At 58.0% G+C, this 25,338-nt stretch overlaps 1 protein-coding gene across 3 annotated transcripts; it reads left to right on the plus strand.

Annotated features, from left to right (window-relative positions):
• Positions 1 to 148: 148 nt before the first annotated feature.
• Positions 149 to 25,338, plus strand: POLD1 (DNA polymerase delta 1, catalytic subunit). Of its 3 annotated transcripts, XM_029239180.1 has the most exons (28): positions 149 to 331; positions 664 to 811; positions 9,006 to 9,208; positions 9,571 to 9,684; positions 11,692 to 11,838; positions 11,924 to 12,049; positions 12,120 to 12,288; positions 12,379 to 12,460; positions 12,537 to 12,666; positions 13,167 to 13,333; positions 13,594 to 13,698; positions 15,026 to 15,166; positions 15,246 to 15,356; positions 15,683 to 15,874; positions 15,972 to 16,060; positions 16,129 to 16,245; positions 16,430 to 16,543; positions 16,858 to 17,005; positions 20,461 to 20,556; positions 20,667 to 20,804; positions 21,915 to 22,090; positions 22,419 to 22,571; positions 22,712 to 22,814; positions 23,649 to 23,781; positions 23,870 to 23,983; positions 24,303 to 24,355; positions 24,430 to 24,527; positions 25,133 to 25,338. In XM_029239180.1, exons 3-28 carry the CDS (start codon positions 9,007 to 9,009, stop codon positions 25,236 to 25,238), a joined length of 3,324 nt encoding a protein of 1,107 aa, XP_029095013.1. In that variant the 5' UTR covers positions 149 to 331; positions 664 to 811; position 9,006; the 3' UTR covers positions 25,239 to 25,338. The 3 variants fall into 3 exon arrangements, with proteins under 3 accessions (XP_029095013.1, XP_029095028.1, XP_029095021.1); XM_029239188.1 differs by lacking the exons at positions 149 to 331; positions 664 to 811 and adding an exon at positions 1,171 to 1,238; XM_029239195.1 differs by lacking the exons at positions 21,915 to 22,090; positions 22,419 to 22,571; positions 22,712 to 22,814; ... (3 more) ...; positions 24,430 to 24,527; positions 25,133 to 25,338 and having other exon boundaries at positions 20,667 to 21,823.

Here is a 25,338-nt window from a genome sequence, read left to right on the forward strand (position 1 = left end):
CTATCGGGTGTAAGATAGGCTCAAGGATGTGTTGTACAACACGGGGAATATAGCCAGTATTTTGTAATAACTGTAAATGGGAAGTAACCGCTAAAATATATATTAGGGAGTTCCCTGGCGGTCCTGTGGTTAGGACTCTGCGCTTTCATTTCCGGGATCCGTGTTTGATTTCTAGTCGGGTAACTAAGATCTCGCAAGCTGGGCAGCACGGCCAAAAATAAAATTAAATTAAAAAAATAAAACAATAAATAAATAAAAAGATCAAGTCCCTCCTTGGAGTTGTCTACCAGTCAGGGCTGGTAATGGGGAGCTGAGCAAGGACTGCTAGAAGGTAAGGGAATAGGGGCTTTAATGGGGTCAGCACGGGGCAATGTGGGAGCTGGAAGAGGAAGGCCGGCAAGGCCTCACAAAAGGCCCAGATGAGTTCAAAGTAAGGAAGGGCAGTGGAGTTCTCCTAATGTCTCCTTCTCTTGCTCCATGCCTTGAGGGGACACCGAGGTGAGCTGGATGGACAGTCCCGGTCGAGGGTGAAGAGGGTGTTGCTTGGAGGGACGGGTTGGGTACTGAAAAACGTTTTTTTTAGAAGGGGGAGAGGGAACAGCGGAAGGGAGAGTAGTTACAAGAGACGGTCCCATCCCAAGCAGTGTGCCTCTCGCCTTACAGGTGTGCCCGCCCTGCGCTGAGTCCAGTTTATAGATGGGGAAACTGTGGCTGTGAGACAGGAGAACCGACCAGGCCAGGATCTGGGCGCGAACCGGCCAGCCTCTACGGAGAGGGAAAAGGTCTGGCTGCGCGAGCTGAAGAATGAACTGTGAGTGCCCAGGTGGTCCTACCGAGCAAGGCCTCGGCCAGGAGGCAGGTGGGGAAGCAGAGGAGGCGCGCCTAGCACCTTAGAACTGGCGGAGTCGTGGTAACGGCCAGTGCCCAAGACCGCTGCGCGCGCTCCGATAACACTGGGTGGCGACGCTTCCGCAAGGAGGGGGCGTGGCTTTGACCCGCATACGTCAGAAGGGGCGGGGTTCGGCGAGGGTTCGTCAGCAAGGGGACTAGACCACAGCCCGCGTCTGAAAGAGGGGGCGCGGCCTGTGCCCCAGAGGTGGGGGAAACAGGGCGTGGCTTTCCCCTATTCGGGCGGTAGGGGCGTGGCCCGGCTCGGCTGCCTCTACTCTGGGCATGCGCGCGCCGGAGTCAGGGGTCACGGCGGCGTGGGCTGTGGCGGGAAACGCCGTTTGAAGCGGGTGAGTTACGGGAGAAGGGGAATTGCAGGAAGTTCGGCCTGGCGGGGAAGGGGGCTTGAGGAGCTGGGCACGTGGGTCTGAGAGAGGGTTGTGAGGGGTCGCGTGGGGCGTGACGGCGAGAGGAATCCCCTTGGCTTGGGGGCGCGCGGAAGAGGGGCAGGGGCCTGTTGTGGGCGCATGCACGGGGACGCGCGGGAAGATGAAGAGGGTGGGGCGCCCCTTCAGCATGCGGGGTCGAATGCGCTGGGCTCCGTGGACTCACCCTGGAGGGTCTTTGGGGAGACCGGTTCCGGAGGCATTGGGGACTGAATGGTGCACGTGGGGGCATAGCGACATCTTTTATTCACTAAATATTGAGTATTCTGTGCCAGGCACTGTTCTAGAAGCAGGAGCTACAACCGGAACAGGTCAGAAAAGGTCCCTGTCTCAGGGGGAGACAGACAGTAGACAAGTAATAAGTATAAACGATAAAGCAATGCTTTCAAGCCTGTGATACGTTATCCCAAGTGAAGTAAAACAGAGTAGCCTGCTTCTTTAACTAGAGTGATCAGGAATCGTCTCTCTGGGGAAGTGACATTTGAGAGAGAAGTCAGCCACGTAAAGAACGATCCGGGCAGGGGGATCGTCCAGGGGAAAAGCCTCGAAGTAGGAAGGAACTTGGAGTGCTTGTAGCTGGAGGGAACAGGTGAGGCTGGAGACGGGATAGAGAACCAGATCCTGCAGGGCCTTGTGAATCTCGGTGTGCGGTTAGCTTTTATTCTAGGTTCGATAGGGAGCCGGGGGAGGTTTTAAACATCCCAGCAACGTGACCCTCCCCTGCGTTTTAAAAAAAAGTCCCTGGTGGCTGACTGAAGATAGGATTGTAGCAGGAGCAAAAGTGGAAGGAGGGAGGCCAGTTAGGAGGCAGGAGGGGACCGTAGGTGGCTCCGCCTGCAGTGCAGGTGGGGAGAATCCATCAGGCGTAGGTTGTGTTTGGGGTTTGAGCCCGCACGATGGGATAGGGTAGGAAAGGGGAGCCCAAGATTACTGCGGTTTGCGGTTTGAGCAGCAGGCTGGAGAGAGAAGGCTGAAGGGGAACAAGTTTGGGGGTGCCACCCTGAGGGCAGAGATTAGGTGGAGTGAGTGGGCAGGGTGATGTCAGTGTGTCAGGTTCATGGCCACACCCACTCCAGGAACCTCTTGTTGCCTTTTCTCCCCCTACTTCCTGCACTTCCCCACCCAGGCCCCTTAGGTTCCTGTCCCATTCAGGGCCTTTGCCATGCCCTTCCCTCCTCCTGCAATGCTATTCCCTCTCTTTATTCCTTCAGCCAGCTGCTCGTGTGGCAGGGCCTTTGTTAGGCACTGGGGAGCCAGTGATAATTCGGTTTGGCTGGGGGAAGGACAGGAAACCTCAAGCCAGAGCGCTCTGAGCTATAAAGAGGTAGTGCTGGTCTTTGGGAGCCGAGAGAAGAAGGCCGGGGCTCAGTGCAGACTTGTGGAGTCAGTGACACTGGAGAGGAGTCTAAACTGACACAACTTGAATGGACTGCGTTCCAGGCACCGTGCTGGGTGATGCTGGGGACCCAGAGAAGCATCAGCCCAGCCCTAGTCTCAAAGGTTCTCTGTCTGTTGAGGGAGTCAGACAAGCCCACGTGGTCCCCAGCCTGTGACAAGGGCAGCGGGATTCAGAGAGGCTCAGAGGCAGGACAAGACCAAAGAGTGAAAAGTGTGTAGTTTTCTGGCGGGCAAGAGTGAATAGGTCCATCTGTCATTATTTAATCAATCCCTCAGCAGATGTGCGTGAGCCCGGATACGGGGGTGAGCAAGCTGATGAGCCTGTCCTCATTCTGTCTCCCCAACTGGGCAGAGGGCAGTTCACCCCCATACCTCTCCTGGCACACCTGGAGGCCGCAGTCTGGAGCACTGGTTTCCGTTGGGGCTCAGGCGCCAGCCTGCTTGGGTTTGAACCCTGGCTCTGCCCCTCTGAGCTAACTGTGCCGCCTTGGGCAGGTGGTTTCACCTCTCTGGGCCTCAGTTCCAGTCATTGTGTTGGAGGGTTAATAGCAGCACCACCCTCAGAAGTTCTGGTGAAAATTCTGTGAGTTCCTTCCTTCCTTCCTTCTGCATTCGGAAAATGTTTATTGGGCACGTACTCAGTCCCAGGCACTCTCCTGGGGACATGAGATATAGCAGGAAACAAAGATGAAATCCCTGCTCTCACAGCGTTTCCATTCTCCTCGTGGGGAACAGACAATAAACAAAATAAATAAGCAGTGGTGCTCAGACTTGAGCAGCAACGGAGTCCCTGGAGGGCTCGATATACAGATTGCTGGGCCCCACCCCCAGAGGCCCTGGTTCAGTAGGCCTGGAATGGGGCCTGATAATCAGCATTCAGACAAGTTCCCACCAGAAGCTCATGCTGCAGGTCCAGGGCACCACACTTTGAGAACTCTTAAGACCTGCTACAGTGCACCAGACAGCAACAAAGGCCAGCAAGAAAAGTAAAGCAAGGGAAGGGGTTGGAGAGTATCAGCATGGGGCAGGGGGCTGTATTTTTAAACAGGCCTCACTGAGTAGGGGACGATCGAGCAAATGAATACCTGAAGGAGGGGAGGAGGGAGCCATGGGAAGATCTGGGAAAGAGCATTTGCAGAGCAACGGGAACAGCTTGTGCAAAGGTCCTGGGATAGGACCAAGCCTGGAGTGTTTAAGGAACAGAGAGGAGGCAAGTGGCTGGAGTGAGCAAGGGAAAGAGGGTGGAGGTGGTGTCCGTGAAGGGTGGGGTGCAGTTGTGCAGGGTCTTGTGGGCCAAGATGAGGCTTTGCTTTTAACTGTGCATGAGATGAGAGCCAGGGGCAGCATCCGAGCAGAGCAGGGAATGGATGATCTGACACACTTGTATGGGATCCCTTTGGCTCCTGAGTGGAGAACACTGAGGGGGCAGGGTGCAAGGACGGAGATGGAGGTGGGATGGGGGAAGAGGCTGTTCATTCATTCAACAGATATTTCTTTTTTTTTTATCATAGTCGTTTTATTTTAATTTTTTAATTCTTTCACAGGGGAATGGGAGCCCCGAAGACAAATTCCCCAGGTGTGGGGGAGGAGGCTTTATAAGCTGGTTCGGCTGGGAGAGGTCAGGAATCACGGCTGTTGCAGTAGTCTGGGGGATAGGGGAGGTCTGAGGATGCTGATGGCAGGAAGCACCCTTTTTTTTTTGGCCTTGTGGTAGGGAATGTGGGATCTTAGTTCCCTGACCAGGGATGGAACCCGCGCCCACTGCCTTGGAAGTGCAGAGTCTTAACCGCTGGACCGCCGAGGAAGTCCCAACAGATATTTCTTGAGCGCCCTCTATGGTCCAAACGCTGTTATTGACATCTGTGATACTGCAGTGAAGGAAACTGCATCCCTGCCCGCTAGGAGCTCATTTTCCAGCAGGGGGAGCCAGACAAGCAGCAATGCACAAAATAAAGCGGCCAACCATTTTAGGGAGCCAGAGGGACCAGACTGGGAGGCCGAGAAGCGGTGGGACTCCCGTCCGTTGGAAGGCAGAGCTGATGGGATTTGCAGATGGAGTGAGCGTGTGGTCTGAGGGGAAGAGAGAAGTTGGGGTGACTCCAAGGCTGTTGGCTTGATGGGAGCTGCCGCTTACCGAATCGGGGGAGATGGTGTGGTGCGAGGAGCACGGTTGTGGGGAGATCAGGAGCCCGGCTTTGGAGTCTGGGGTGCCTGAAGGGACCTGCTTACAGTGGGCAGTTGGATCTGTCAGTCTGGAGGCCGGGCTGAAATCTGGGCCAGAGACAAAAAAGCGTAGAGGTGGCATTTAAAGCCGTGAGGTTGGGTGGGATGGGATGACAACCTCGAGGGAGTGAGTCACAGAGAACCTGGTGTCTGACCCGAAGCAGACACTCATCGTAGTGTGTTACTGCTGGATTCGCTCGCTGTTCAGTATTTGCTACTGAAGCGTCGAGAAAGGAAGACGCTCACAGCGTTTGCCAAACTCCAGCTCTGCGCTGGGGCCCCTGAGGGGGGACACCCAGGGGCCTCCTTCCTTCTAATGCTGCCTCGCCTGACTGAGCTAAGGGCAGTGCCTGGGATAGGGAACTAGTCCAGGACCCTAGATTTTGCTCCGGTGACAGCTGCCCTCCCATCGTACCCCCTGGCCACAGCCCAGTGACCCAGGGCTGCCATTCGGCCCCCTTCTACCTCCCTCTGCCAGGCCAGGTCTGGCCACTCCTCCAGGCTCCTGGAAACCCCTCAGCTTCCTCTGCTTCACCCGGGTTTCTCCCCCAGGTCCTGACTCTCTGCATCTCTCACAGTTACTTCAGAGGGCACAAAAGGAGAGCTGGTTCAGATTCTTTCTCCTTATACAGAACCCGCGTTTGCACGGTCATAGCAGCACTGTTCACAAGAGCCCAAAGGTGCAAACAACCCTCGTGGATGAACACAATGTGAGATAGCGAAGCGGTGGGGAAATATTCAGGCATTAAAAGGAACGAAGCACTGATCCGTGCTATGTGGGTGGGCCTTGACAACATCATCCACAGGGAAAGAAGCCAGACACAAGATTGCATTTCTAGGAAATGCCCAGAATAGGCAAATCCATCTAGACAAAGTGGATCAGTGGTGCTTTTGGGGAGGGGGAGGAGGGGGATGGGCTGACTCCAGAGGGTCTCTTTGGGGTGTTGAACGCGTTCTAAAATGGACTATGGTCATGGTTGCACAAGTCTGAATATACTAAAAACCATTAAACTATACACTTGAAATGCGTGAATCATATGGTATATGAATTAGCTCTTGGTCAAACTGTCTTCTCACCCCAGGGAACCAGTGTTGCCAGTTTATTACCCATCCTGCCAGAACTATGCATGAAAAGCCAACATCTTTAGATATATTCTCCCACCCACCTTGTGAAAATGTTATTTTTATTTTATGTGTTTCCCTCCAACTTTTAATTTTGAAAAATTCCAAGTCTGCAGAGAAGTCCCAAGACAAGAACAATTAACACCCATGAACCCTTTGCCTGGATTTGCCAGTTGTGAATGTGCTGCCTCATTCGCTTTATCTTGACACACGTACACTTTTTTTTGGCTGAACTATTTGCAAGTTGTAGTCATCATGATACTATAGGATAATTATAATCAGGCCATTTACCATGAGGCGATACTGTAATCTCATAGGCAATCCTTATTCAATTTGCCTAATTGTTCCAGTGATAGCCTTCAGAGCTATTTTTGTTTTTTTAATCCAAGATCTGACCTTGCATTTAGTTGTCATGACTACGTAGTCTCTCCTTTAATCTAAAACAGTTTCCTGGCCCTTTTTCCCCCCTTCGTGACTTTGACAGTTTTTGAAGATTCCATCTTGCAGGCCAGTCTTGTTTTTAGTTTGATTGTTTCCTAATGATTAGAATCAGGATAAACATTTTCTTAGACACCTTTTTTTAATATATATATACATATATATATATATATATATACACAGAAGTTCTCTTATGTACAACATTCTGCACTTTGCTTTCTCTACCTAACAATGGGTCTTTGAGAGTCCTCTGTCTCAGTACATAGAGAGCTTCCTCATTCCTTTATAGAGCTGCATAATATTCCATGGAACGGAATTCATGTAACTTATTTAAACAGTCCCCCAGGGGAGGACATTTAGGTGGTTTCCAGTCTTTTGCGACTGCAAACAGTGCTGCCGGAAATAACCTTGTAAATGCAGGTTTTCATTATGTGATAGTGTATCTGTAGCATAAACCCCTAGATGTGGAATTGCAGCCTCCCCACTTTTATTGCTTTTACTTGAGGTGCTATTTACATATGGTGAAATGCACAGGTCTCAAGCGTACAGTTGGATGTACAGCACATTTCCATCACACCACAAAACAACCTCATGCCCCTTCCCGGTCAGTCTCTCCCACCCCAGAAGCAGCCTGATTTCTAGTACCATAGATGAGCTTAGTCTGTTCTATAACTTTGTGTAAATGGCATCATACAATATATACTGTTTTCTTAAATTGAGGTGAAATTAACCATTTTAAAGTGTGTAGTCAGTGGCGTTTAGTGCATTTACAATTTTCTGCAGCCACCACCTCTGTCTAGTTTCAGAGCATTTTCAGCACCCCAGAAGTAACTCCCCATTTCCCCAGCATGTACTCATGTGTCTGGCTTCTTTTATGCACTTTTTTGGTAACATCTTTATTGGAGTATAATTGCTTTACAATGGTGTGTTAGTTTCTGCTAATAACAAAGTGAATCAGCTATACATATGCATATATCCCTGTATCTCTTCCCTTCCCTCTTGCATCGCCCTCCCACCCTCCCTGTCCCACCCGTCTCTGTGGTCACAAAGCAAGGAGCTGATCTCCCTGTGCTATGTGGCTGCTTCCCATTAGCTATCTATTTGAAATTCGGTCATCCTGTGAGTATATCAGCGGCCACCTCCTTTTTAATGCTGAGAAGCGTTAACATATCCCCAGTCAGCTCAGAATTTTTCCATGCTGTGTTTGTTAAGGTTTAGGCTAAGCTGCTATAATAAAGAAGCACCAAGGCACAGTAGCCCAGGAAAGATACAAGTTTATGTCTCCCCATAACCATCCAAAGGTAGGCAGCTCTGCTCCAGAAGGTTGTCAAGGGCCCAGGTTCCTTCCATCTTGGAGCTCTGCATTCCCTTCAGTGTTGTCCTTGTGCCCGTGGTCAAGGTTGGCTCACTGCTGCCACATCCACGCTCCAGCCATGGGGAAGGGGGAAAAGGCTGGAAGGCAGGCTTTCTTTTCAGGCTGTCCCAGAAGCTGCACACCTCAGATTCACCCCCATTCCGTGAGAAAGAACACGATCATGTGACTACCCCTTGCAATGCACCTTGGGAACTGTAGTCTGAGGCTGGACTGCCTGTGGCAGCTCCAAGGCAAGGGGTCTGTTGCAAAAAGGACTAAGGGGAGACTGGATGTGGGGGGATAGTTATAAGATCCAGAGGTGTTCCCTTGCACCTAGGGCAGCTGACCTGTCCCCTCCCCCACTCTCTCCCAGCTGGGTCTGGGTCTGCTCTTAGTTTTCATAATCCCCTCCATCCTGGCCTGATGCTGGGAGAAGTGTACTTTTTTTTTACAACTTATTTTTCTAAATAAATAACTAATTTAAAATTTTTTCATTTTTAATAACTTCAAATTACAGGCCTGAAGGAGGCGCTTCCCAGCTGTTTGTAGGAGGAAGGCCTGGGCCAATGGGGAGAGGGGCAGGCGAGGGCATTGAGGACAGGGGCTTATGGGAAGGAAAGGGATGATCTGAGGACCACGTCTGTGATGAGAGAGCGTGGAGGGTGTGCAGGGCTGGTGCCAAGGGGTTGGCAAGGGGCAAGCAAACGAGGACAAAAATTACGTGGAGGGCTTGAGCATGTGAGGAAAGGGTTAAACTGGGCTGGGCATTGCTGGTGATTGTCGGGCATCTGGAAGGTGCCAGCACCCCCTGAGCCTGTGGCGGGGGTTGGGGTGGGGAGAGTGGGGGGGTGGAGAGCCATGTTACTCTTCAGGCGCTCCAGAGGTTGATTGATTGGTTGATAGTTATTTTTTGGCTGCGCCACACGGCTTGTGGGATCTTAGTTCTCCAGCCAGGGATTGAGCCCGCACCCTCAGCAGTGAAAGCGCGGAGTCCTAACCGTTGGACCCAGGGAATTCCCCCCTCTGGAGATTTTTTTTTTTTTTTTTTTTTTTTTTAAAAGCTCACGGTCATGGTGGGTACATGGGAGGCCATGGAGAGGATGGGCACCCTCACCCCCCTCCAACTTGCCCCACAGGATGGATGGTAAGCGGCGACCAGGCCCAGGGCCTGGGGTGCCCCCAAAGCGGGCCCGTGGGGGCCTCTGGGATGAGGATGAGGCATATCGGCCATCGCAGTTCGAGGAGGAGCTGGCGCTGATGGAGGAGATGGAGGCAGAGCACAGGCTGCAGGAACAGGAGGAGGAGGAGCTGCAGTCGGCCCTGGAGGGGGCTGCGGACGGTGAGACCTAGAGCAGGAGCCCCTTGCACCCCACGCCTGTCATGCCTCTGAACCATGGAGCTGACCTGTAACCTCTGACTGCCAGCCCCTGGCTCACTTTGAGCTCCACAAGGGGCTGACCTTTGACCCCATATCAGTAGGCCACCTCTGTTTCCTGTCACTTCCAGTCTAACTTTGACCCTTGACTCCTGAACCTCTCTCGAGTTTCTGGCCTGATCCAGGCCACGACCTCCACCTGACTTTCTTTTCACAAGTCTGATGCCGCCCGAGGGATCACTGGCAGGGCTGGGAAGGCACTTAGTACTTACTTCCGAAGCAGGACCACAACTCCATGGAGCCCTGCTTCCCTCTCCCGCGTCCAGGGCAGCTCTCCACGACAGCCATAGATGCCCGGTGGCTTCGGCCCTCCCCACCCCCCCTGGACCCCCAGACGGAGCCCCTCATCTTCCAGCAGTTGGAAATCGACCATTACGTGGGTGAGTTTGGGGGACAGAGGCCTGGTGGGTGGGAGGAGGGGCCCTGGGCCCCCCGGTGGAGGCTGGGTCAGGTCAGCCCCTCTGGCTCTGTGGGAGGAGATGGACACGGATAGTCCCCGCCCAGGTGACCAGGGCTGCGAGAGGGAGGGACAGGGCTGGGGTGGGGGCATCCTGGAGGAGGGGGGCATCTTCTAAATGAGGCCTGAAGGAGCTGGCTCCTCGCAAAGGGGAGAGGCGTGTGGTGTGGTGTCCATTCATCCATCCAGTTAGTTGGGAACAAATGAATGTCTGCACTGAGGCAGCCCTGTTCCAGGCAGACCAGGTCCCTGCGCTCAGAGGCTCACGTTCTAGAAGGAGAGGCAGAATAAGAAAGGAAGTGGAGGGAATTCCCTGGCGGTCCAGTGGTTAGGACTCTGTGCTTTCACTGCCGAGGGCTCAGGTTCGGTTGCCGGTCGGGGAGCTAAGGTCCCACAAGCCGCGTGGTGCGGCCAGGAAAAAAAAAAAAGGAAGCGGAACGTGAGGTGGTGGTGAGGGTAACCGAGGAGCATCGAGTAGGGCAGCGGTGCTGGACCTCGCGTCATGGAGGTGCGGGAAGGCCCTTCTGAGGAGGCAACAAGGAACTCTAGGGATGTCTGGGAAAGCGGGATTCCTGGCAGAGGGTCCTGAGGAGGGAGCAGGTCTGGTATGTTTAAGGAACAGCCAGGAGACCAGTGAGGTGGGAGCGAGGGGTGAAGATGAAGGTGGGAGGTCGCGGGAGATCCCGTTGGCCCACTGAGGACCTCGGGGCTCCATCCTGAGAAAGCTGGGGAGCCTTTGGCAATGGGGAGAGCCCCTCTAAGCCCTGACTTGTGTTTCGAAGACTCCCCTGTACGAGAATGAAACAACAAGCCACAGGCGGGGAGGAAACGTTTGCGGTCCATATGTCTGACAAAGGACCAGTGCTGCGAATAAAGAACATTCAGATCTCAAGAGAAAGAAAACAATCCAGTTCGAAAGTGGACAGAAAACTTGGACAATTCGCTAGAGGATCTACGATGGCAAATAAGCACATGAGATGATGTGCAGTGTCATCAGATATCAGGGAAATGCAAATGACAGCCACCATGAGACGCAAACGCACAGCTGTGAGGAAAGCTAAAGTGAAATATACCAACACCAGCAAGTGCAGACAAGGCTGCGCAGTGCCAGGAGCTCCTTGTGCTCGGTGGGGCCACAGTTTGATGCAGCCGCTCTGGGAAACAACCTGGCCGTTTCCTACGGAGTTCAACCTACTCTTTTTTATTTTTCTGGGGGTAATTGAATTTTTGTTTTTTTCCCCAAGCTTTATTGAGATGTAAGAGTTAAACCTACTCTTACCATAGAATCTGGCAGTTCCACCCCTAGATATTTACCCTAGAGAAACAAACACCTACATTCAAACAAAATCCGTGGATGTTGATAGCTCTATTCATATCCACCCAAAACCAGGAACGACTCACATGTCCTGCAGCAGGTGAATGGGTAACATACCACACAGTGGTTCTCCACAATAAAAGGGAACAAACTTGACAAATGCAACGACATGGATGGATACCAGAGGTGCCATGCTGAGTGCAAGAAGCCAGACCTAGAGGGTTATGTACTGTTTGACTCCATTCTGTGGATGGTCTCAAAAAGACAAAATCAGGATGACAGAGAACAGACCAGCAGTGCCAGGGGGCGGGGTGAAAGCAGGTGTGATTACAAAGGGGCAGCTTGAGGGAGCTGTTTGGAGTGACGGGACCGTCTTGTACCCCAATTTGGTGGCGGTTACACGAATCTATCCCTAAGTTAAAGCTCGTAATGCTGCCCACACAAAGTTGATTCTACTTTTGAAATTTGCGAAAAACGTGGGGTGCTCCCTCTAGCTGTGCAGTGGGAAAAGGAATGTAAGGAGGACAAGGGTAGACACGTAAACCAGGAGGGAGGCAGGCACACCTTTGAGGTGTCCGAGAGAGCAGCCCCTGCCTTACCCTATGACACCCCCAGGCCTAGCACGGCCCCTGCCTGGGGTGCCCCTGCCGTCCCAGGACTCCGTGCCGGTGATCCGCGCCTTCGGGGTCACCGACGAGGGCGTCTCTGTCTGCTGCCACATCCATGGCTTTGCGCCCTACTTCTACACCCCAGCACCCCCCGGTGAGTGGCCCCGACCCCGAAGACCCCTCCTCGCCCCTACCGCTTGGAGGCCCCCTGCACTTCTGACGGGCCCTCCCACACCCAGGGTTTGGGCCTGAGCACCTGAGCGACCTGCAGCGGGAGCTGAACACGGCCATCAGCCGGGACCAGCGCGGGGGCAAGGAGCTCACGGGGCTGGCCGTGCTGGCCATGGAGCTGTGCTCCCGGCAGAGTGAGTGCTGCCCCAGGGGCCAGGTGGGTGGGGGTCCCTCCAGGCCGGTGCCAACCCGCTCTGTCTGCAGGCATGTTTGGGTACCACGGGCACGGCCCCTCCCCGTTTCTGCGCATCACTCTGGCGCTGCCCCGCCTCGTGGCTCCCGCCCGCCGTGTCCTGGAGCAGGGTATCCGCGTTGCCGGCCTGGGCACCCCCAGCTTCCCGCCCTACGAGGCCAACGTTGACTTTGAGATCCGGTATGGCCCCCGCCTCGCTTCTCCAACCTTCGCCTCCTTCCCCTCACCCCCCAAGCCAGCCTCTGCCCACTGACCCTCATCCCCCTGCAGGTTCATGGTGGACGCGGACATCGTTGGCTGCAACTGGCTGGAACTCCCGGCTGGGAAATACGTCCTGAGGCCGGAGGGGAAGGTGCGTGGGTCCCCGGGGTGGGGTGGGGGTCACAGAGCTGGGACCCTGCAGACGCTGACCCACCTTGTCCCCACAGGCCACACTGTGTCAGCTGGAGGCGGACGTGCTGTGGTCGGATGTGGTCAGTCACCCGCCAGAAGGGCAGTGGCAGCGAATCGCACCTCTGCGGGTGCTCAGTTTTGATATCGAGTGCGCGGGCCGCAAAGGTGTGTCCCCGGGGCCTGGGGGTCCTCCCTCCCTCCTTCCGGATGTTAGTGATGTGCCAGTCTCACCCCGGGAGTCCCTGCATTTCTTAAGCTCACTCAGGGAGAAGGGAGTAGACACACAAGCAGACAGGTTATTAAAAGACTCGCAACGCAAAGGAGGAAGGTGATGGAGACAGACAGGGCTGCTTCGGACGGGTGGGCAGGGGAGGCCTCGGGCGGGCGAGGGGCTAAGCTTCGTGGAGAGGGAGGGGCCGGGGAGTGGGGCGGGGAGAGCATTCCCTGCAGAGAGAGCAGCGAGTGCAGAGGCGCTGGGGCGGGTCGGCCCAGTCTGTGAGGGATGGGTAAGAGGGCCCGGAGCTGCAGGCAGTGGGGAGCCAGGGTGGATTGTGCAGGCTCTGCAGACGGTGGGGACAGAAAGGAGCGGGTGGGCCAGGTGAGATGTGCCACGAGGGAGCATCAGGGGTCAGGTCTCCGCCTCCCCCTCCTCCCTCCCCTTGCAGGCATCTTTCCGGAGCCTGAGCGGGACCCCGTGATCCAGATCTGCTCCCTGGCCCTGCGCTGGGGCGAGCCAGAGCCCTTCCTGCGCCTGGCGCTCACCCTACGGCCCTGCGCCCCCATCCTGGGCGCCAAGGTGCAGAGCTACGAGCGGGAGGAGGACCTGCTCCAGGTGGCTCTCGCTCCGTGCCCCCCGACCCCCATTTTCCTCAGCTCCCCACACTGCACCTCCCAGGCGCGAGGCCGTTTTTTGAGCCGTTTCCCCTGTGGATTCGTTATTTTCAGAAGCACCTTCCCAGTCTTTCTTCCACGGGTGGGAGGGCTCTTGGGCTGCTCTTGGGGGCTTCCAGAACATTCCAGGAGTGGGGAGGATCCATGGCAGGGGGTTGACCAGGATGACAGCCTGGGTGACCCGGTGTGCTCCTGCCTCAGGCCTGGTCCGCCTTCGTCCGCATCATGGACCCCGACGTGATCACTGGCTACAACATCCAGAACTTCGACCTTCCGTACCTTATCTCCCGGGCCGAGATCCTCAAGGTGTGGCAGGCGGGCGGGGGCGTGGGGCTGCCCTCAGACACGCCACTGAGGGCTCAGGCTGTGGGCGGCTGCCTCCCCGAAACCCCGGCTCTGGCCCCGTCCCTGCCCCGTTCAGAGCCCAGAAGGTTTCTGTGGCTTTTGCAGAGGCGAGGAAGCACTCGTGGTTAAGTCAGAAAAGGCTCGTGTATTTGGAGGGGCAGATTGAAGTGGGCAGGGGTACAGCGCGCCTTGTTCTTCGGGCTTTAAAATATGTCAACAAGAAATAAGGAAAAAACGGGGTGTCCTTGAAGTAGGTGGCAAAACCTTGACGCTTGAATCTGGTGTGGGCCTGGGGGGTCGTGTGAGCTTGCAGGGGCTGCCGTAACAAAGCCCCATGGTTGTGTGTCGTCTCTCAGTGTGGAGGCTGGAAGGCCAGTCAAGGTGTCACAGGGTTGGCTCCTTCTGAGGCCTCTCTCCTAGCTTCCGGAGACATTGTCCTCAGACATTGCTGGAGTGTACATGGCACTCTCCCTGACTCTCCCTCTTGTGCATGTCTCTGTGCTCCAATGTCCCCTTTTTCTAAGGACACAGTCATATTGGATCAGGGCCACCCTAATGACCTCAACTTAACTTGCTCACCTGCAAAGACCCAATTTCCAAATGAGGTCACATTCTGAGGTGCAGGAGTTAGGACTTCAGCATCTTTTGGGGGAACCCAGTTCAACTCCTAACGGGGTATATATTGTATTATTTTCTTCCTTTTCTCTATGGCCAGTTTCATAATGGAAAAAGCAAACAAGCACACTTTAAGGCCCCCGGCAGCTCCAGGGAGAAGCCCACCCCTGTCGGCCTGGCGTCTATACTCCGGCCTCCGCTCCCTGCCCTTGCCCTCCAGCCCCAGCCTCGTTGCTCCCAGCCCAGCTCACGCCTCTCCTCCACACCTGGCCCCGGCTCATGCACTGTCGCCAGTGCAGACCTGGTGCTCCATACCGTGCCCTGCCGTCCTCCAGGCCTCCCACCCTGAGCACCCGCTGCCTCTCCGTCAAGCTCAGCACCATCCCCAAGTCTGCCCCTGCCCCCGCTCCCGCAGCCCCTGGGCACCATCCTTGCCCCTTCACGCCCACAGCCCTCAGGCCCCTGACTCTCCCTGTCCCAGCCTCCCATCCGTGCCTGCCCAGCCACAGAGGGTCCTTCTGCCCCAGAGCTGCCCCTGCCCGCGGGGCTCCCAGCAGGAAGAGAGGGTGGCACTGCAGGGGGTGTTATGGGTTGTCTGGTTACCGTTGCTGTGGCTCGGCCCTGCGGATCCCACCGCCACAGCCCCCGCTCTCCCCATGTGCTGTGCCCCCAGGTGCAGGCCTTCCCCTTCCTGGGCCGTGTGTCTGGCCTCCGCTCCAGCATCCGGGATTCGTCCTTCCAGTCCAGGCAGACCGGCCGGCGGGACAGCAAGGTGGTCAGCATGGTGGGCCGCGTGCAGATGGACATGCTGCAGGTACGGCGGGCTGGCCGGGGGCCGCCCTCACAGGGCCGCTTCCCCGGGGCCGCCACCCACCCGCTCCCACTCGCCACAGGTGCTGCTGCGGGAGTACAAGCTCCGGTCCTACACGCTCAATGCCGTGAGCTTCCACTTCCTGGGCGAGCAGAAGGAGGACGTGCAGCACAGCATCATCACTGACCTGCAGGTGCCCGTGCCGCCTGACCCGCTCCCGCCGTCCCTTCTCTCCCCACCCTCCCGACCTCGGCCCTCAGCGCCCACCTACCTTCCTGGCCGGGGACACCCGCCTGCTCTCCTGACCGTCCCCTTTAGCTCCTACCTTCGACCTCTGATCTCGCCCCGCAGATGGGACCCCTGTCCCTACCCACTCCCGCGACCTCTGGCATGGCGACCTTTGTTCCGCTGCCCTGCCCCGATCTCTGGGCCTCACTAAGTCCTCAGACTGTGCCCTTCTTTCCTCCTTCCTCCCACGCTGTCGCCTCCCTGGCCCCTAATGCCTGCCCCCGTCCCCAGAATGGGAACGACCAGACGCGCCGCCGCCTGGCCGTGTACTGCCTCAAGGACGCCTTCCTGCCCCTGCGGCTGCTGGAGCGCCTCATGGTGCTGGTGAATGCCATGGAGATGGCGCGCGTCACCGGCGTGCCCCTCAGCTACCTGCTCAGCCGCGGCCAGCAGGTCAAGGTCGTGTCCCAGCTGCTGCGGCAGGTCAGTGGGCGGAGCCCAGGGCAGGACTGGCCACCACGCTCCCTGCTGAGGGGCCCTGCTCGCGCCCATCCACAGTTCCCGCCTTCTGCCCTCCCAGGCCATGCGCCAGGGGCTGCTGATGCCCGTGGTGAAGACGGAGGGCGGCGAGGACTACACGGGGGCCACGGTCATCGAGCCCCTGAAAGGGTAAGGCCCGGTGGCGGGGTTGGTGGGGACAGGGGTGCTCCCCGCCCTGACTCCTCCCGGCCCCCCAGGTACTATGATGTCCCAATCACCACCCTGGACTTCTCCTCGCTGTACCCGTCCATCATGATGGCCCACAACCTGTGCTACACCACACTTCTACGGCCCGGGGCCGCCCAGAAACTGGGGTATGGTGGCCCTGCTCGCCACGTGTACCCCGAGACCACCCAGGGGCCGGCCTCAGGCTGGCTGGGGCTGGGGATCCAGAGCTAGTGGGGAGGGGAGGGGACTGGCAAGAGGTGGGGGGTTCCCGAGAGGGGATGGAGGAGGAGCCAGGGAGGCCAGGCGTCACCCCCACCACCTTCGGCCCAGCCTGACCGAGGATCAGTTCATCAAGACACCCACGGGGGACGAGTTTGTGAAGACGGCGGTGCGGAAGGGGCTGCTGCCCCAGATCCTGGAGAACCTGCTCAGCGCCCGGAAGAGGTGGGCTCTTGAGCCCGGCCGCCCACCCCTGCTCATAGCTCAGCCTTGCTGAGGCGGCCTGGCAATCCCTGTCCGTCATGGGTGCACTTAGCTGCAGCTGTGCCTGAGTGAGAACAAGGCACCCCCTGCGGGCAGCTCCCTCCAGCCCCTGTGCTGGGCACCTCTGTGCAGTGTGCGACCTGCACAAGTGTATGTGACACCCCTTTCTAGAAAGGCACCCTGACCAGTGCCCAGGCCTGGGCCTCTCGTCTGCCCCTGAGGCCTGAAATGCCACCTGAATGGCCTTTGCCTCCCCCTTCTCCTTCTCCTCCCAGGGCCAAGGCCGAGCTGGCCAAGGAGACAGACCCCCTACGGCGGCAGGTCTTGGACGGGCGGCAGCTGGCACTGAAAGTGAGCGCCAACTCTGTGTACGGCTTCACTGGTGCCCAGGTGGGCAAGCTGCCATGCCTGGAGATCTCACAGGTGAGTGCACCGCGGCAGGTAGGGGACAGACAACCACCCCTTAGGGAGAACCAGGGCTCAATGTAGTAGAGGTCAGGGCCCAGATCGCCCCAACCCGCTGACCTTTTGGAGAGTGGATGCTTGTGTGATTGGTTCATTCGTTGGTTCAGCAAACACTTGCTGACCGTTCACTGTAGGTTGGGCCTTGTGCCCTGTGGGTCCAGCAGGTGACACAGTGGATGAGAGTTCCTCCCCTGGTGCCCAGCCTTGCGGGGACACAGATGGTGACAGCAGTAAATGTGTATGGGAAAGCAGTTGGCGCTCTGCAGACAGATAAATTCCGGGAGGGCTGGGGTGGAGCAGGGCGGGGCGGGGGAGGCAGAGGCCGAGGGACTGAGGGAGGGAGGCAGCTTTGCTCATTCTTTTCACCTGTCACACAGTCACCTGACAGCCCCTATGTCCCTGGCAGGCTCCACCCCAGCCCACCTCTGCCCCTGACCCACATGAGGGTGGGGGAGCAGAGAGCAGGTCCCCTCCCTCCTGATGGGAGAGCAGGGCCGTGTTTCTGTCGGGGGGGCTGGGGCGGGGCTGGGGGCTCACCCAACAGCACGGTCAGGCTCTGGCCGTTAAGTCGCGGTGTGTTCTTGGTCACAGTTGGAACAGGCACGAGGGTCCCCTGTCCTGTCCCTGTGTGAGGATCCCAGGGAAGATGCTTGGCCGGTGCTAGGGCAGTGCTCTGCTTTGAGAGGGAATGTGGGCACAAAAGCCCACTACCTCCCTCCCCGCCACAGCAGCATTCTAGGCCTGTTTACTCTGCTGTTCATACAGAAAAACACCCACGGCACGACCACAGAGCGCCTGAGTCTGAGGTTCTGCCACGCTGGGATCAGTGCCTCAGCTCATGGCCTAAGAGATTCTTAGAGAGGTCTTCTGTCTAGCTCCTTCCCCCGGGGTTTGGGTCCCTGCACATTCCAGACTTGGTTACCTCCAGCCACGGGGAGCTCCCTTCCTGAACATTGTGTCAGTCCTCACATGGCTGTGGGTGGAACACCTGGAAGAACTGGCAGTGGGTGGGCCTTATGCTGGGAGGGGCCTGTGCACACACACACCCACTTACAGTTCAGGGGCCCCCAAGCCCATTCTCAGATCCAGTGATTCACTAAAAGGGTTCCGAGAACTCAGAAAAGCTGTTATACTCATGGTTATGATTTATTACAGTGAAAGGATAGGGATTAAAACCAGCCAAGGGGGCTTCCCTAGTGGCCCAGTGGTTGAGAGTCCGTCTGCTGATGCAGGGGGCACGGGTTCGTGCCCCGGTCCGGGAAGATCCCACATGCCGCGGAGCGGCTGGGCCCGTGAGCCATGGCTGCTGAGCATGCGTGTCCGGAGCCTGTGCTCCGCAATGGGAGAGGCCACACAGTGAGAGGCCCGCGTACCGCAAAAAAAAAAAAAAAAAAAACCAGCCAAGGGAAAGGCACATGGGGCAGAGTCCAGGGGAGACCAGGTGGAAGCTTCCAGTTGCCTTTCCCAGGGTAGTCCTGCAGACAGCACCCCTGAGCCTTGGTGTCCTGGGTTTTTACTGGGGGTCAGGTGCATGGAGCGCCACGTGACTGACCTTAGTTACTCAGTCTCCAGTCCCTCCAGACGTCAAGCTGGATACCATGTGGCCCAAGGCCCCACCACAAATCACGTTAGCACGGATCACCTGATGTGACCCAAGGTCCCAGATGAACAAAGACACTTGTCAGGCAGGACACGCCAAGGGCTTAGAGCAGCAGTGCCCAACCTTTTTGGCACCAGGGACCGGTTTCGTGGAAGACAACTTTTCCATGCACCTGGTGTGGGGGGGGGATGGTTGGGGGAGGATTCAAGTGCATTACATTTATTGTGCACTTTATTTCTATTATTATTACATTGGAATATATAATGAAATAATTATACAACTCACCGTAATGCAGAATCAGTGGGAGCCCTGAGCTTGTTGTCACTTGCCACTCACTGATAGGGTTTTGATATGAGTCTGCAAGCAACTGTTTTATTTTGGTCTCTGTGCAGTCAGACCTCTCTGCTAATGATAATCTGTATTTGCAGCCACTCCCCAGCGCTAGCATCACCGCCTCAGCTCCACCTCAGGTCATCAGGCATTAGATTCTCACAAGGAGCACCAAGCTAGATCCCTCACATGTGCAGGTCAGAGTAGGGTCTGCGCTCCTGTGTGAATCTAATGCTGCCGCTGATCTGACAGGAGGCCGAGCTCAGGCAGTAATGCGAGCAAGGGGGGGGGGAGCAGCTGTAAATACAATCGAAGCTTTACTTGCTCGCCCGCCTCCTGCTGTGTGGCCTGGTTTCTAACAGGCCACGGACCGGTACTGGGTACTGGTTCATGGCCCGGCGGTTGGGGACCCCTGGCTTAGAGGTTCCCTCCCAGGAGCCAGCCGAGAGCCAGGCCTCTCTTTGAGTGAGGTTAATCTTTTACAGTAGGCCACCCTTACTGCTCTTACTGGCCCTTCATAATCTCTGGGGGCATCTCCCATCCTCCTTGGTGGAAAGAAGTGGATGTCTGGCTGTCAGGTTCCAGCCCCGAGGGGAGGCCAGGCAGGAGGGTGTGGCTTTGCTTCCCCTGGGGCTTCCTCAGAGCGGCTGCTGCTTCCTGGCCTTGTCTCTCTGTCATTTCTCTCTCAGCCCCTTCCCTCTGTCTCTGTTGTGTCTCTGTTTCTTAGCCTCTTTCCCTATTTCTGTCTCTCAAGCTTATGGGGGCAGCAGAGTGGAATAATAAAAAAAAAGAATACTGAGTCATTCCAGAAAGAAGTTAGAAAGAAAAAGGAACATAGAACAGGTGGGACAAATAGAAGACAGTTAGTTGGATGGTAGATTTAAGCTCAGATATAATCAGTAATTACACTAAACATAAGTGGCCTCAATGCTCTAGTTAAAGACAAAGGTTTTCTGGGCGGATCCAAACAAAAACAGAAGAGTCATGCCTGTTTCTCCTTAGTGTGTCCCTTCTCCTCCCCCAGCTTCAGTTTCCTTATTTGGAAAGGAATGGTCTTTCCATGGCCCTGGTACAGCACCCTACCTTTGGGGGGACATTTCTGATTGCCCAAGGATAGGGGGATGGGACCAGGAATGTCAGTGGCCCTGCACCACGGAGAGCTGCCTGCAGTGTCCGCAGATTCTCAGCACCTCCGTGGAGAGAAGCACTGAGCTGACGGCCTCTTTTGGCTCCAGCCTTCCCACCACTATTTGCTGCAGTCGGTTCCTCGTCTGTGCCCAGGGCTCTGGGCCGGGGACCTACTTCCAACAGACCATTAAGGAGCAGCTCAGTAGCCGCATTTTGCAGATTTGGAAACAGGCCCAGAAGGGCAGTGGCTCATCCATACTCACACCTGCAGAAAGCAGCAGGGGTGGGACCCTAAGCCCGTGTTCCCTGGGGATGGCCCCTGGGCCCTCACTCTGCCTGATTCTCTCTCTGACAGAGCGTCACTGGGTTCGGGCGCCAGATGATTGAGAGAACGAAGCAGCTCGTGGAGTCCAAGTACACGGTGGAGAACAGCTACAGCGCCAATGCCAAGGTCAGGGGCCTCCTGCCTGCCCACTGCTGGCCTGAGGCAGGCCTGGGGCTGGTGTGGGGAGTGCAGGGGCCGCCAGCATCTCCCCAGCCCTCTGGGCCGCCCCTCCCCAGGTGGTGTATGGCGACACTGACTCTGTCATGTGCCGATTTGGCGTCTCCTCTGTGGCCGAGGCCATGGCCCTGGGACGGGAGGCTGCGGACTGGGTGTCTGGCCACTTCCCCTCACCCATCCGGCTAGAGTTTGAGAAAGTAAGTGGGGGCCCCCCAGCGCTTGGAGTGGGCAGACGTGGGTCTTGCCAGTTTTGGGGGGGGTCTCTGATTCTCAGGGTGCCTGCAAAGTTTGAGTGCATTTGGGTAGGGTTCTCCTACTGCATCAGCGTCCAGGAACGCCCATTGTTGCTTATGTCTCCATTTCGAGGTGTGCTGATCCGGGTGCCCTGGGTATCCTATTCTTTGAGTTCATCAGCCCCAGTTTTATTTATTTATTTAAAAAAATTTTTTTGGCCATGCTGTGCGGCATGCAGGACCTTAGTTCCCCAACCAGGGATCGAACCCGCACCCCCTGCTGTGGAAGCGTGGAGTCTTAACCACAGGACTGCCAGCGAAGTCCCTTATTTTTTAAAAAATTATTTATTTAAAAACTCTTTTTCGTAAGCCCCAGTTTTGAGGTATTGTGTTCCTGGATCCTCCTGAGTTTGGGGACCTTGGTTTTGGAAACCCCCAAAAGCCTTGGGCTTTGCTACGCAGAACGGTGTCTGTTTCCTAAAGACCCCGTCGGTCTCGGAGCGTCTCTGGTTTTCAGGGGTTTTCAGGGGCTGTCCTGTGCAGCAGGGGCCCTGACGGGGCAACTCCTGGATCGGGGTACCGCTGTCCAATGCTCCCTGCCTCCCAGTGTGCGACAGGCTTGGGTCTGGGAGCCCTCACGCCGGATTCATCCCCCGCGTTCGAAGCTGGGGTCAGGCCTCGGGGTACACCTCTCAGATTTGGAGCCTGTCCCTGCCCCAGGGCTCACTCCCTGCCGTTAGTCTCCTGTCTTTGGGGGGGTGCTGCCTGGTCTCCCCCGTCTGCCTCTGGTCTGTTTCAGGCCCCCATTTGGGGCTCTCCAGACTTCACCCCAGTGTCTGGATCTCGGGTTTTAGGGTCTAGCTTTATCCCGGCCCATTTCCGACTTGGGGTCCCTGGAGTGCTGAGGGTGTCCCCCTGAGCTGAGGTGCTGGGGTCTTAGGGTCCATCTTCCCGTGTCCCAATCCTGTGTCCCAGGGACCATCCCCGGCTGGCCCTGTCTGTTTCTGGGGAAGCCTCAGGATGGGGCACTGGCCCCCACAGCCTCAGGGGCTCTCAGCCGCGGGTTCCCCCCAGGTCTATTTCCCGTACCTGCTCATCAGCAAGAAGCGGTATGCGGGCCTGCTCTTCTCCTCCCGGTCCGACGCCCATGACCGCATGGACTGCAAGGGCCTGGAGGCCGTGCGCAGGGACAACTGCCCCCTAGTGGCCAACCTCGTCACCGCCTCTCTGCGCCGCCTGCTCATCGACCGGTGTGTGGAACCCGCACCCGGACCTGGAGCCCGGCCTCTCTTCCCTCAGGCCCAGGAGCCCAGCCCCCAGCCCCTCCTCCCTTGGGGACACAGGTGTCAGGCCCAGCCCTTTGTCGGTGGCGGAGCTGTGGAAAGAGTGTGGGGTCGGACAGCTGCGGGTTCCGGCCCTGCCTCTGCCACTTGGCAGCCTGCGGCCGGGCAGGGCCCCTCCCCGCCCCTGGAGCGCATCCTGGTCCCCCAGCCTCAGGGCAGTGGAGGTGCCAGCCGGGCGGCCACAGCCACTGGTGACGCCCTGGTGACACCCGTCCATCCGTCCGCCCCCCTGCAGAGACCCCGCGGGCGCCGTGGCGCATGCGCAGGACGTCATCTCCGACCTGCTATGTAACCGCATCGACATCTCACAGCTGGTCATCACCAAGGAGCTGACCCGCGCAGCCGCAGACTACGCGGGCAAGCAGGCCCATGTGGAGCTGGCCGAGAGGTCAGCCCAGCGCGGTAGGGGGCGGGACCGGCCAGAAATAGACCCTCTCCTTCCAGCTGGGCCCACCACTTCCTACCCCCCAGCCTCCCCCCACCGTCCCACCTGCCCTCACCCAGCCTGCTGCCCCGGTCTCCCCGCAGGATGAGGAAGCGGGACCCCGGGAGCGCACCCAGCCTGGGTGACCGTGTCCCCTACGTGATCATCAGTGCCGCCAAGGGCGTGGCCGCCTACATGAAGTCCGAGGTCAGGCCCACCTGGGCTGCCCGCTCCCGCCCAGCTCTCCTCTGCTCTCACTTCTGCTTTCCAGGCCTGGCGGGGAGGGTGTTTCTCTCCGCAGGCCCCACGGGGCCTTGAGAACCGCCCCGCTACACACCCCGGGGAGTTGGCTCCACAGTGCTTTGCTCCGGGCCTCCCGGTACCCTCTGGAGAGGCCCTCCACCCCACCCCCCTTATTCTGACCCCTCCTGGCTCCATCCTGCAGAAGGGGGCCTAGCCTCACTGCACAGAGCGAGAGTGTCTGTCTCACCACCTGTTTCTGTGTCTCTTACTGACTCCTTGATCCTGGATCTTCAACTTGTAATTCTCTTGGATTCATACCCTCCCCTGTCCTACCTGGATGTCCAGTGACCTGTGACCCCCCCCCCCCCCCCTTGTCAGTCCCTAGTTCCTGTCCTGCTACCTCTTATCTTGGCTTCCAACCTTCAGCTCCAGCTCACATCCACCTTCACATCTCCTGTCCCCACCGTGAACTCTGACCCTTCCCTGGTGACCTGAGGGCTCCTACCTGTGGACCCTAGCATGGATCACAGGGCCCGTGGCCAGGGACCCCCATGACCTCTGACCCCATCCCAGTCCGGGCCCAGTGACTGCCCCCCACCATTGCCCCCACTCACGGCTGGAAGACGCACGGCAGCTCCCGGTGCCCTTCACCCTGGCTGCCCGCTGTTGACCACAGCCCCTGCCCCCCTGCCTGGCAGGGACCGCAGCCCCTGATCCCTTCCCGGGCCCCTGTGTGTGTGGCTGCGGCCCCTCCACTCTGCCCCCCTGGTGAGACCACCCCGGCCCCTCTGCCCGCAGGACCCCCTCTTCGTGCTGGAGCACAGCCTGCCCATCGACACGCAATACTACCTGGAGCAGCAGCTCGCCAAGCCTCTCCTGCGCATCTTCGAGCCCATCCTGGGCGAGGGCCGAGCCGAGGCCGTGCTGCTGCGTATGGGGGGGGGCAGCCGGGGCAGGCGGGGGTACCGGGCTGGGGGGCGGGGGAGGGCACCGGGCCCACCGCCTGCCTTCTCACGCAGGCGGGGACCACACGCGCTGCAAGACAGTACTCACGGGCAAGGTGGGCGGCCTCCTGGCCTTCGCCAAACGCCAAAACTGCTGCATTGGCTGCCGCACTGTCCTCGGCCACCAGGGTGAGCACGTCCCCGACCCCGACCCCGTTCCCCTGGCCCTCCCACCTCTGCCGTCACCCAAGGTCCCCGGCACCGGCCCCACGAGCTGGCATGGCTACCTGGATAGGCCCTGGCCCCTGGGTGGGGGGCTCCTGTCTGCAGGCAGCCCCACGAGGGTCCTGGGCCCCCCGCCCTGGGAGTTCCCCAGGGAGTTTTCTCCACACACTTGCTCCCTTGTTCTCTCATCGATGGGGACTTTCAGAAGCCGGGATGGGCAGCAGGCGGGGAAGGGGCAGGGGTGGGGCGGCCCAGGCTGACCTGCCCCCCTCCCCCACCCCAGGAGCCGTGTGCAAGTTCTGCGAAGCCCGGGGGTCGGAGCTGTATCAGAAGGAGGTGAGGGATCAGGGGAGGTGGGGAGGGGCAGCTGGGGGTGCGCAGGGCCGCCCACTCTGCCCTTCCATCCCCAGGTATCCCACCTGAACGCCCTGGAGGAGCGCTTCTCGCGCCTCTGGACCCAGTGCCAGCGCTGTCAGGGCAGCCTGCACGAGGACGTCATCTGCACCAGGTGGGCATGCCTGTTGGGCCCCAGCGCTGGACTGCCCAGGTTCCTCTGAGCTGCCGAGGCCTATGGACCAAAGCCCTGGCTCCGGGCTCTCAGGCTTCGGCGCCCCCCCCGCATCGCCGACCCTCGGCGTCCTGGCCTGCAAAACGGGCCAGTGCCCATCCCAGCCTTCTTGGGGTGGGGTTGGGGGCTGCTGAGTGGGGGGTGCTGGGCACCCAGTATCTGCCCAGGAAATGGACACACACACACGCACACACACACACACACACACACGCACACACACACACACACACACACACACACACACACACACACACACACACTCCTGGCCCCCTCCGCCAAGGCGGGGCCAGCCTTTCCCCAGGGAACAGGTGGGCGGGGCGGGTTCCCACGCCAGGTGCCAGGTGATATACGGCTGGTGGCCCAGCGCCTGAGTGAGCACCCGCTGTTATCGGCTCCCCCCATGCCCGCTGAGCAAACAGCCCATCGTGGGAGGGGAGGTGGGTGGGCAGCATACAGGGGCCAAAGTCCTGGGAACGGCCCCTGCCCCACCACTGGGCTGGGCAGTGGGACTCTGGTGTGGCCCTGACCCCCGTCCTCACCCGCAGCCGGGACTGCCCCATCTTCTACATGCGCAAGAAGGTGCGGAAGGACCTGCAGGACCAGGAGCAGCTTCTGAGGCGCTTCGGGCCCCCCGGCCCCGAGGCCTGGTGACCTCTGACCTCGGCCGACTCCCCACAGGGGCCTCGTGGGGTGGGATGGGCGGAGAATTAATAAAGTTCAGGCCTTTTGTTACCCGGTGCTTTGTGGTCCC

This window comes from Monodon monoceros, unplaced genomic scaffold, assembly GCF_005190385.1.
Source record: "Monodon monoceros isolate NGI ecotype Baffin Bay Population unplaced genomic scaffold, NGI_Narwhal_1 Super_Scaffold_10, whole genome shotgun sequence".
Classification (NCBI taxonomy): Eukaryota; Metazoa; Chordata; class Mammalia; order Artiodactyla; family Monodontidae; genus Monodon; species Monodon monoceros.